General features: G+C 37.6%; 1 protein-coding gene across 1 annotated transcript; it reads left to right on the top strand.

Annotated features, from left to right (window-relative positions):
* Positions 1-11,538: 11,538 nt before the first annotated feature.
* LOC138916479 (olfactory receptor 5A1-like) lies at positions 11,539-12,495 on the top strand. Its single transcript, XM_070229125.1, has one exon. It carries the CDS (start codon positions 11,539-11,541, stop codon positions 12,493-12,495), a length of 957 nt encoding a protein of 318 aa, XP_070085226.1.
* Positions 12,496-13,107: the final 612 nt, after the last annotated feature.

The raw sequence follows: 13,107 nt of genomic DNA, 5'->3' as shown, positions 1-13,107 counted from the left end.
ACATGGACGAAGAGAACAGGTTAGTGGTTACACAGAGGGGAAGGGAGTCGGAGGTGGGGGAAAGGGGTAGAGGGGCACATATGTATGGTGACATAAAAACTAGACTATTGGTGGTGAGCATGATGCAGTCTATACAGAAATTTATATAAAATAATGTACTTCTGAAATTATACAATGTAATAAACCAGTATGACGTCAACAGAATGAAAAAAATAAATAAATGAAAAATAACAGTAATAACTGGGAAGCAGTTAAGAGGAGAAGTGGGAGAAAGTACTAATTCATTTTTTATTTCAAAGAGTCAATTCCGGCTGATTAAATTGAAATACGTAGTTTTTCAATAATTACTCCAAGTACTCAAAGTGAAAGATAAGATCGTCAGACTAGTTAAAAACAACAAACCCAACTATACGTTACTAATGGAACATGATTTAAATATAAGAACACAGAAAGATTGAAAACAAAAGGACAGAGGTATCACACAATTAACCCAAAAAATCTGCTGTAGCTTTCCCAATGTTACAGAGCAAACTTTAAGATAAGAAACATTACTAGAAATAAAAAGGTTATCTCAAACAGGAAGCTATAATCTCAAATTTGTATGCACTCAATAGCAGAGTTTCGAAATACAAGCAAAACTGTTAAAAAAGAATAATTAGGAAATTATAAGTACTGATTCCTAAATAAAATGAAAATATCCTTAACCATTGATATAGTGAAAATTGCAGGAAATTTTTCAAATAATTGTTTATGCAAAAAAAGCACAAAATTTTCCCTGCTTATCAAGGTATTTGAAGATACATATGAATCAACACCATCTTGAGTATGAATTTTCCAAGAAGCCTTTGAATGTTGCTCTGACTAAATGTCCATTCATCTGAATGTCTCTTGGGAACTCTCAAAGGGAGAATCTCAAAGGAAAAGAATCAAATTGTACTCGTCTGGTTTCAGAACAATGATGCCGTCTCAGAAGAGAGAGGTGATTCTGGAAAGAGCCATTTTTCTATCACTCAAATCATCCTTCAGCCCAGCCCAAAATTCATTCCTGAGTTCTGGCACAAGAGGCCTCGAAAAAGAATAGTGGAAAGAAAAAGAAATGGAAAAAGAGTGTTGACTAATACTTAATGGGGCATTGAAAGTGAAAGTAGTTTGGGTGGCATCAGGTGATGATCCTCTCAGAGCAGATATCTGTGTCTTCAACGCCAGCATTTCAGCTTTGACACTAATGTTGGTTTACATCATAGTTAGTGGTGTGGCAGGTATCCGCAGGAAACACCACCATGATACAGACCAGGAAGGAAAGAAAATAGTAGGTAACACAATGATAGATTGTTGTACAAACGCATGTGAGACTCTCTGCTGAAGAGTCACAGGCATAGGAATGTGAATGAATCTAGATGAGAAGAAACTCTGGAAAATTTGTTTGTTCATTGTTTTCTGATCATGTTTTAATCCCCCAGCTGATTTTAGCAGGAGCACTGGTTTTGTATAGCATTATTGATTTAAACTCTGAGAGAAGTGGAAATGGCATAAACAAAATGTGTAGAGGGTGAAAAACAGAGGACCAGTGAGAGTGTGGGGAAGGAAAAATCCTTGAAGAAAACAATTAACTTGTCATTCTTTGCATTCATTCTGTTCCCCCAACACACACAAACACACACACACACACACACACACGAGTGTGCATGGGCAAATCAAAACCACACTAAGATATCACTTCACATCTCTAAGGATGGCTATTACTAAAAAGACAAAAGATGAAAAGCGTTGGCGAGAATGTAGAAAAAAGAGACCCCTGTGTACTGTTGCTGTGAATGTAAATTAGTGCAGCCAACATGGAAAACATTATGGAGGTTTCTCAAAAATTAAAAATAGAACTTCCATATGATCTAGCAATCTCACTTCTTGTCATATATCCAAGGAAAATGAAATCAGTGTGTTCAAGAGGTATCTGCACTTCCAAGTTCATTTCAGCGTTGTTCACAATAGCCAAGATGTGAAAACAACCTAAACATCCATTGACAGATGGACAGATAAGAAAATATGATATATAGAGATATAAAGAAATATTATTCAGTCTTAAAAAGAACAAAATCTTTTCATTTGCAAGAACGTAGATGAACCTGGAGGAGGTTATGCTAAGTGAAATAAGTCAGACACAGAAAGACAAATATTCCATGGCCTCATTCAAATGTGGAATCCAAGATAGTCAGATTCATGGAAGTTGAGAGTAGAATGGTGGTTACTAGATGCGAGGTGGAGTGAAAATGGGGAGATACCAGTCAAAGGGTAGAAAGTTTCAGTCACACAAGATGAATAAGTTCTAAAGATCTAATGCACAACACAGTGACTGCACTTAACAATACTGTATTGTATACTTGACATTTGGTAGGAGGGTAGCCCTTAAGCATTCTTACAACAAAGAAGAAAGGAAGAGAGGAAGGAGGAAAGGAAGGAAAGAAGAAAGGAAACAGTAACTATGTGAGGTAATGGATATGTTAATTAGCTTGATTGTGATCATTTCACAATGTATACCAAAATATTGCATTGTATACCTTAAATATGTAAAATTTCTATTTGTCCATTATACCTCAATAAAGTTGAAAAAAGAATAAGTTAAGCAATGCCACAAAACAAAAGATTAATATCTAAAAAGTAAATGTATTTCTGCATACTCATAACGAGCAATTGGTAATTGAAACTTTTAAATGTATCATTTACATTCTCACCAAAAAACGACATGAAATACTTAGGTATAAATCTAACAAAATCTGTACGAAAAAGACTACAAAACACTCATGAAAGAAATCAAATATCTAAGTATATTGAGGCATATATTATGTTTATTTATTAGAATACTCAATGTAGGAAGATATTAATTCCCGCAAATTGATCTCTAGACTCAATGCATTTCAAACCAAAATCTCAGTAGCATTTTCTGTAGACATTTTCAAGCTGATTCTAAAATTTACATGGAAAGACAAAGGAACTAGAAGAGCCAAAATAATTTTTATACAGAAGAGCAAAGTTGGATGACTCACATTAGCTGTTTTTAAGATTTATTCTAAAGCAAAGGAAATCGAGAAAGTATTGTATGGGAGAAAGGATAAATATAGTATAGATCAATGGGACAGAATAGAGAGTACAGAAATAGACTCACATGTTTATGATCAATTGGTTTCCAACAAAGATGCAAAAAACAATTCAATATAGAAAAGATATTCTTTTCCACAATGCTGGACATTTGGATATCCATGTGTCAAAATGTGAAACACAATCCATTTCTCACACCATAACTCAAAACGGATCTTACAACTAAACGTAAAATCTAAACTACAAATTTCCAGAAGAAACACAGGAGAAAGTCTTTATGACTTTGGGTTAGGCAAAAATTTCCAAGATACAATACCAAAAGCACAATCCCATCAAAGAAAAAAGTGACAAATCAGCTATCAAAAGTAATTTCTTCTGCTCTTGACGGCATTATTAAAAGAAAGAAAGGCAAGCTATGGACTGTAAGAAAATATTTGTAAATCATATATTTGGTAAAGTACTTGTCCAGAAAAAAGAATCCTCAAAACTCAACATTTCTTTTAAAAAATAACCAAATAAAAAATGGACAAAACATTTGAACATGTAGTTCAGCAAAACACATGTGTAAATGAACATACGATACTCAACATCACGATTTGTCAGGAGAATGCAAGTTAAACTGAAATGAAATCCCACACAGACCTAGTAGAACAGCAAAATAAAACACAAAAAATTCTGGGTCTGGCCCAGTGGCACAGCAGTTAAGTGCGCCCATTCCGCTTCGGCAGCCGGGGGTTCGCCGGTTCGGATCCCGGGTGTGGACATGGCACCACTTGGCAAGTCATGCTGTGGTAGGCGTCCCACATATGAAGTAGAGGAAGATGGGCATGCATGATAGCTCAGGTCCAGTCTTCCTCACATAAGAGGAGGATTGCCAGTAGATGTTAGCTCAAGGCTAATCTTCCTCAAAGATAAATAATAAATAAATAAATAGATAAATAATTCTGACAATGCCGAAAGGTGGAAAGGATACAGAACAACTGATTCTCTCATGCATTTCTAATAAAAATGAAAAATGAGGCATCCACTTTGGAAAACATTTTGGTAGTTTCTCATCAAATTAAGCATGAAGTTACTATATGACCCAGCAATTTCACTTCTAGATGTATACCCAAGTGAAATGAAAACCTGTGTTCCCAAGAAAATCTGTATCAAAATGTTAATAGCAGCTTTATTCACCATGGCCCATAAGTGAAAACCATCCAAATGTCCTTCAACTGCAGAATAATTAAACAAATTGTCTTACATTCGCACAATGGAATGCTACTTAGCAATAAAAAGGAATGGGATACTGATACACACAACAATACGAGTGAATCACGAATGCAAGATGCTAGATGAAAAAAGCCAGACTCAGACTGTATAAGTCCTGCTGCCCAATATATTAACTTTGTCCACCTTGTCTCTGGAGGTTCAGCACCACCATTTGCCTGTACAAAAAAATCAAGACATCTTCTCAATGACAGCATCTTTCACTGTCATTCTACATGCTAATTTTCACAGATGCTGGTTCTCCCCCTTCTGTTGTTCCTCCATGCCTGAATGACGGGACTTCCCTCTCAACCCTCTAGATAGACGTGGTTGGGGAGGGATTAGCATGTAGATCACACATGATAAACCTACTTTAAAATTTCTATCTCCCTAAAACATTGGATTCTTTCCTTTGTACTGAGCCACAGTCCAGAGTATGTGAATACATTTTACCCAACCTAATGCTATAGTCTGTCTTTCTTCCTAACACATTTAGAACCCATTCTACATATGTTCCCCCAGGATTTTTCCAAAATAACTCAACATCTTTCAAGCTTGGGAAAAATAATCTCTTCTCAAAAGTCATACTTTTTACTTGTCCTCCTGGAGCATGCTGATATTTGAATCTAATTATGATCTGGCAGCAATGAAGGCTGGTTTGGTGGGGCTTAATGTGGACAGGCATCCCCTTGCAAGGCAATGCTTCACACGAGGCTAATAAATACTTATTGCAAAAAGGAAGGCTAGTCTCTTCAGACAGATTAAAAGGGACTATTCTCATGGCTAGAAAGGCTCGGGATAATTTAGGAGTTCAAGATTATCAACTTCCTTAGAGCCTACTGAAGTATCCCCAGTCCAAATTTCAGGGTCTTCCTCTTTTTCAAACATGTCGTAACTTTAATTTAAGAGGCTTTGCGATCTGCACAATTAAGTTTGCATCTGATTTTAAGTCTTATCGACCTTGAATCTACAAGAAATAAAATATTTATTTTAGAGCCTTTATAGAGGCTTTCTGGTTGTCTTGGAGGTGAGCTGAGAGTTTAAAACCCCAAGCTTGTCACTTTCTTTATGAAAACTCTTCAGTGGAGTCAGAACCATCCATCCCATCTAGCCATCATATTAGTCGTTATGACAAACATAATGGTCAAGGCAGCAGTAGCTTGGTTTTCCAAAGCTTGTCTTCAGTGACAACTTCATCGTAAGTAGCTCCATTATTATGTAAGCACCATACAGGCAAAATTCTTATCTCATCTTCCATTCTGTGTGTCTCTGATGAGTTACACAGGGTCTGGCACAGAAGAGGCATTAATAAAGACTTATAAAATGGACGAATAAATAATATCTCTCTTATCCATGTTTTCACTGGAATTCTATTCCTTAGCCTCTCCTGGATGTCTCCCCCTCTATTTCTTTCTTTGTCTGGTTAGAGAAACTTTCTCTCTCTTAGTTGGCCATGAGCTGGAATCAATATTCCACTATTTATTCTAGTTATTTTTAAAAGATGACAGTTCAATATTCTCAGATTAAGAAACAAGTGAATCAAACCTTTTATTTTTCTCCCCTCATCTTCAAATACATGAATTAAAGCCTTGATTTTTATTGAATGCCTGGACCCAAATTATTTTTTGTTGTATGTAGCCCTCCATAGAATAAAAATCCTACATCTTTATACTCTATCATGCTAAGTCAGAGTAAGTTTCTAAAAATTTTAGAGGAAAACTTCTGTATCTAATGTCTTTCTCCTGGAGGAAGGTAGTAGGATTCTGTGAAAAGAGAAAGGATTATGAGTTGAGAGATACGATTGACCATATATACACATTTATGTGCAATTGAGTTCCAAAATAAATGCATGTACCATACATGCAAATGCAGGATTTCTTGTCACACAGTCCTTGGTTCAAATAGTGGCTCAATCCCTTATTAGCTATAAAATTTTGAACAGCTTACTCTTTCTCAGAATTTCAGTTTCCTCCTTGCAAGGGAGGGTTTGGAGGATTTAGTGAGTTATCACACATAAGACACCTAGTACAGAGTTTAGCACATAGTAGAAGCTCAATAAGTTTGAATTCCCATCCGCTTAAAATACTTCAGGCCAAAAAGTTTCTATGAAGGAGTGGAAAAGAGTTTGTTTGTGTGTTTGTTTGTTTGTTTACAATCTTTCTTTCTTCTGCAGAATAGGCGTCTATCTTGCCTATGTGTCCCAATGTTATCTTGAGCTTGTTCTTTATGTACTACCAGAAGAGATCTTGAGTAGCCTTGGAGGATGAGAAAGCCATTGGGATGGAGTTTAATAAGCATCTTCTTCAGAGCACTTATATGAGCATACCACCCCAGAGATCAATTAACTACAAATCTGTGAAGTTTGGATAATACATTTCTTTCTTTTTCAAAAAGACTCTCAAGGGAAAATGTAATGAAACACCTCCAAGGAGAGAGGAAAAAAAAACCTCTCTCAAATTCCCCTGCAGCCCCAGCTTTGAAACACTTCAAAAATGACCCCAAATGCAGATATTAGCAGACAGCAGAAGAATTTCTTAAGATTACATCTTTCCTCTTCTGTGTATCTTTTCCCTCCACTTTTCTGCCCACACATTCTATTCACCAAGTGGATATTTTGACCTTTGATAAATAAATCAGCCTCAAGCTTGCTCTCCAACTCATTAGCACTTTGGGGACTGGAAGCAGTTACCAAAGCCTGATTAGACTCCTTCCAAAGCAGAACTCAAGACAAGTATCAGCTAAGGGTCAGACAGAACAAGAGGGAGAAGGTGGGTGCAGCCATTCATATTTTACTTTTTGTCTTCATGCTCATATTAATCTCACTTATAAAGCACCCTAGATCTACAAGCCCATATAGATGGCTAAGAAGCTCTTTGGATTTTAGTTTACCTCCATATACCTTTCAATTCTATCTGTCTTTCCTCAAATTCAGCCCAAATCTTACCTTTCTGCTCCTTTGATGGTCCTCCTGGACCATGTTTGAGCACTTGCAGCTAGAAAGAGATTTAAGAGGGAATGAAGTTTTGGAAGGGATTGCTATGTCCTTTAACACAGCCCCAATTATTAGTAAGTAGTCTGAAAAGTAATTTGGAAGGGGTGTGATTGGGACAGACTTGACATAGCAGATTTTCCAAACACTGAAGAGATCTCTAATCTCTAAAACCCGGTTTCTCTTTTCTGACTGATGGCTTGAATTTTACCATCTGAATCTTAATTCTTGAATTAATCTCTTGGTGCCTTTTGAATTCTCACCTCACATTGAGAGAGTCTCTTTCAGTTACATCAACCATTTGTGCATTTAGATGATAGACAGAGCTAGAAGAGCAAGACCTTGTGGACACCAGGTTCCTGGAGGAGTGAGAGGAGGAGGCATCATGAAGTGAAGGACACAGCCCAGATCATGAATGACGGAGAAACCATAGAAAACCCACATCACCTCCACAGTTTAGCTCAGGTTCTCTGCGTCATTATTCCATTTTTCTCTTCCATCACCAACTGCACCTGTTAAGCTCCGATTAGGAAGATTTGGCTATAAAACTTAACACTTTCTTGCCATTTTTGTCAAAAGATGACCTGAGTTGTAAATCCACCCTACCAGTTCTCATCAATCTCTAAGTGTCTGCTATGTGCAAGGTACTGTGCTAGATGCTTAATTTTACTGTATTATTTTATCTTCACTATGGTCTTGAAGGCTAGTGTTATTCACAAACATTCACCTCCAGCATCTATGAATCCAATGAGGTCCTGAGCCTCTCAAACTTTCCTTCTTCAGCTCTGTAAAAGAGGCCTGGTGTTGATTATACTTGTATTCTAGGATCAAAGGGAGTCCAGACTCAGACCAAACTGAGCCTCCCTGAGTTTGCAGTAAGAGTGAAGGAGATTTCCTTTCTCAAGGGAAGAAGCACTACTTCATGAGTAGAGTTTGGTGACATAAAGTGCTCCATACAACTCTTAATATACCTTTCACTTAATGTTTTAGAGTAAGATTCAGAGAATCTATATGTGGGAATAAAACCCAGGATATTCTTTTCTTTTTGTTTCAATTTGTCCAGCTTCACTTTCTGTTCCTTCCAAATGTGGAAGTTCTCTGCCCTAATGGCAACACTCTAAACAGACTTTCAGTTGACCCATCAAGTCCAGATGATTAAATTCTTCAATCTCACTCCTAAACACTTTTTACAAAGCTACATGGTCTATCAGTGAACTCATTATGTCTGTAAGATAAGCACACTTCAACCTGCCACATGAGAAGGAAGCGTTTCCAAAATAAGGCTAATTTCCATAAATAATTCTTTATGGAATATTCACTGCTGATAGCAATAACATTCCCAATTTATTAAGCAAACGTCCTATCTCAAGACCCATGAGGCTTTCACATATTATCTTAAACAACCCTCAAACAACTCTTAAGTAACCACTGTTATCCCCATTTTACAAATGGAGAAATAGAAGATCAGAAAGACTAAATGAGTTGCCCAACATCCCACAGCTGGCAAGTGGTAGAAACAGGATTAGAACCAGGCTTACCCTGAAGTCTACCCAGAATCATCACCACCAACTCATCCCCCTTCCCTTTGTGCTAACCTGAGTAGGTGCCCAAATGACCTTTAATAACATCACAGACCTCAGGTCTCTACCTTGCTAAATGGCAGACCCTACACAGAATGGGTGAGGGTTCCGGTAGAGCTGTTTTTGTTTAGCTCCCAATTTCTCTGTGTGGCACTACATCTGCACTGGGTTATGTCAAACTTTGCTGGAGGCCCTTTTATTTTCTTCAAAAGGAAAGAATCCCCTCCTGATCCTGGAAATTCTACACACCTTTCACAAACAGTTGCAGAGCCTCTAAACATAATACATATCTTAAAGCCATATTTGACAAGATTGAGATTAGTGTAAGAGATCTCTGAAACTCTGCACAAATGATGGCATGGTGATGGCTAAAAGGAGCTTCACATTCTCTCATTACCCAAATTTTAAGGTTTAGAACTGGAAAATCTGTAACAGGAGCTATTGAGTGCAAGAAGAGAGGGAGTCTATACCAAGGGCATATCTCTGTGCAATTTCCAAGAGGAAAGTAAAGATCAATGATAGCTTGACTGACTGGCAATAGGTAGATGTAGATTGACTTATGAAAAATTGGAGATAATAAAATGGCGTGGCTTTCCTAAACTGAGCCAGAAAAATTTATAGCAAATAGAGAAAGCATTACTTCCCAAATTGTGAAGTTATTGACTTGGAATAATTTCTATAATATATGTAAATTGTAGAGGGTCTTTGATACAAACAGCCATATGCATATACATATACTTGAACATGAAAGGCATACACCTAAATGTTAAGAGCTCTAATTTCGGGAGATAGATTGTCATAATTTCCAGTTTTAAGAGGGTTTTTTTGCATTGATCAGGAAGTGCCCATGATTTTTAGGTTTATTATTTCACCGTTGTTTATTGATCTAATTATCTTCCAGTTCTCACATATTGCTTTAAAATTCATAAAATAACATTTCCATTTTGAAAAACAAAAGCAAATTTGTGAGAGTCATCATATTTAAAGAGATAGGTAGAACAGAATGAAAATATTGTTTAAAAGATAGGTAATTTTGATGATTTCTAAATTGTTTGGGTTAAAACCTGAAGAAGGATCAAAATATATCCCACACCTATAAGGGTCATTTACCATGAGCCACCAGGCCCTCTGACCACACTTTTCCTAGTGCCTTCTGCTGAGTTAGGACCTCAGGTTCAAAGACCCGCTGATGGTAAGTGTTCTTTTCTGATTTATGTGGATTGAGACTTAGTGTGGATGTGGAGGGGGTGATGGAAATTCTTATAGATGTGGATTGGGTGGAATCAAGTCCCTGATCTTGAAAGATACTTCATATACTGAAAATTATAAGAATTTGATTGAGGTTACATTGTAATTTAGATTTTTAAATAACAACAGCAATAAAAAACTCTTGTAGAGCACTTACTATGGGCCATGCATGTCTTAAAAGAGATTTAAGAAGAGAAGGAAGGAAAGAAAGAAACAGAGAGAGAGAAGGAATTCTAATAACAAAGTGCTATTATTATCCCTAATTTTACAGAGTCATAGAGAGTTCAACTAACTTGCCCAAGATCACACATATATTATATGGTAAAGCTGGGAATTAAATCCAGGCAGGCTATAGCCAGAATCCACATTCTTAACAATTAAATAGCTTAGAGAGCTCAGACTGAAGACAAATTTGAAAGTGGAACTATGTTAGTATATTCAGATCTAATATTTGACAGTTAAGAGCATTTCTATACACATCTGGCCTAATCTTTTTGATGAAATAAGCCGGATAGAGAAAGATGAACTCTGTATGACTCCACTCATAGGTGGAAGTTAAACATGTAGACAAAGAGAACTGATTGGTGGTTACCAGGGGAAAAGCGGGATGGGGGAGTGGGCACAGAGGGTGAAGTGGGGCACCTACAACAAGACTGACAATAATGTACAACTGAAATTTCACAAGGTTGTAAACTATCATAATCTTAATAAAAGTAAAAAAAAATTTCATTTTACTTAGAGTCTACATAAAATGTCAAAATGGAACATAGCTGAGACTTTAAGTTTAAAAAAAATATTCTAAATGTCTGATTGGTTGTTTCACAATTACGTAGCTGAACCTGGTCCCTCCCTTGGTTTCTCCATTCTAATACTGAAACTTAAATAAGTTAGATGAATAGTTATTTTCAGGGCATGAGGTAACTCATCTGGGACATACAAAAAACTGTCCAAATAATAACTTTCATCAGGGATTTACTATGTATCAGGCACTTTACAAACTTTGCCTTATTTTAATTCTTAAAATAAATGTATGACATTGATCCTGTCATCTGTCTTAAAGAAAAAGAAATTGAAGCCTAGAGATGATATACATATCACCCAAAATAACACAGCTGCTAATTGGTAGAGGCAGGACTTGATCACAGGAAGTCTGAATCCAAAGTTTAAGCTCATATCAACCATGCTATATTAAAAAGCAAATATTTAAGACAATGACTATAATTGCCTTCTGAGAGAAAGAGAGAGAATCTTTGCATAAAGTTGTAATCCTCTGTAATACTTTGCCCTCCCTCTCACATATTTTTTAATTATTTGTTGATACCACTGTAATGCAGATTGTCATTATTATCCCAGATCTGCATCTTGTCATTGTGGTCCATGGGAAACACGTCCACAACTAAGGCCTGGAACAGCTCATCAGTGATCACATTCATCTTCGTGGGATTTGCAGACCATCCAGAACTCCAGGTCCTGCTCTTTGTGACCTTCCTGGGTTTCTATCTTGTGACCCTCTCCTGGAACCTGGCCCTCATCTTTCTAATCAGAAGTGACACCCGTCTGCAAACACCCATGTATTTCTTCCTCAGCAACTTGTCCTTCATTGACATCTGTTACTCCTCCACAGTGGCTCCCAAGATGCTCACTGACTTCTTCCAGGAGCAGAAGACCATATCATTCTTGGGTTGTGCTGCTCAGTTCTTTTTTTTTGTTGGCATAGGTCTAACTGAGTGCTTTCTCCTGACTGCTATGGCATATGATCGATACACAGCCATCTCCAGTCCCCTGCTCTACACTGCCATCATGTCCCAGGGTCTCTGTACACACATGGTGATTGGGGCATATTTCAGTGGCTTCCTGAGCTCCCTGATCCAGGCCTGCTCTATATTTCAGCTCCACTTCTGTGGACCCAACATCATCAACCATTTCTTCTGTGACCTCCCACCAGTCTTAGCGCTTTCTTGCTCTGACACGTTCCTCAGTCAAGTGGTGAATTTTCTTGTAGTGGTCACTATTGGGGGAACATCATTCCTCATCCTCATCATCTCCTACAGTTACATAGTTGCTGCTGTCTTGAAGATCCATTCAGTGGAAGGCCAAAGGAAAGCCTTCAACACATGTGCCTCACACCTGATGGTGGTGACTCTGCTGTTTGGGACAGCCCTTTTCATGTACCTGCGACCCAGCTCCAGCTACTCTCTTGGCAGGGACAAGGTGGTGTCTGTGTTCTATTCACTGGTGATCCCCATGCTGAACCCTCTAATCTACAGTTTGAGGAACAAAGAGATCAAAGATGCCCTGTGGAAGTTGTTGGAGAATAAGAAAGTGTTTTCCTAGTTTATGATTGAAAACATATTTCTCCAAACTGACAGAGACTTATATAACACATGATATCTACCTCCACCTCTGGCTTAGGCAAGAGGTACATTTTGTGTGCATATTTGGAAATGGAGGCTCCTCCTGCCAAATTTTTCTCACTGTTCCCCCTGGTGATCTGTCCACTGATCCCACCATGGATAGCCAAAAAGGGGAAATGATTATTGCACAAAAATAATCTCCCTGGGATTCTCACAATTAGTATTACAGCAACCGCATTTTATTGGGTACTTAACATATATGAGGCACAAAAGCTATTTAATAAAATACTCATTGCAGTGCTATGATGCAAATAGTACTATCCCTATGTTACAAATGAAGAAATGAGGTCCTAGGAAGAAAAAATGACTTGCCCAGCGTTATACGGAAAGTAAGGGGCAAGAATCCCATTCAGACCTAGGTCCTCCTGACTCCAGAGCCCATACTCTGCCCAAATGCTGCCTTCCGTGTTCAACAACAAACAGCCCTGAAGTTGTACATGTGTATAACTCTTATTACTAGCATATGGCAGGATCCAAAAAAGATACACTATGTATAGTTGAGGTACTTTACAAAACAAGATGCCTTTTTACT

Source organism: Equus caballus, chromosome 12 (genome assembly GCF_041296265.1).
Source record: "Equus caballus isolate H_3958 breed thoroughbred chromosome 12, TB-T2T, whole genome shotgun sequence".
Lineage (NCBI taxonomy): Eukaryota > Metazoa > Chordata > Mammalia > Perissodactyla > Equidae > Equus > Equus caballus.
This window is presented reverse-complemented; position numbering and strand designations above follow the sequence as displayed.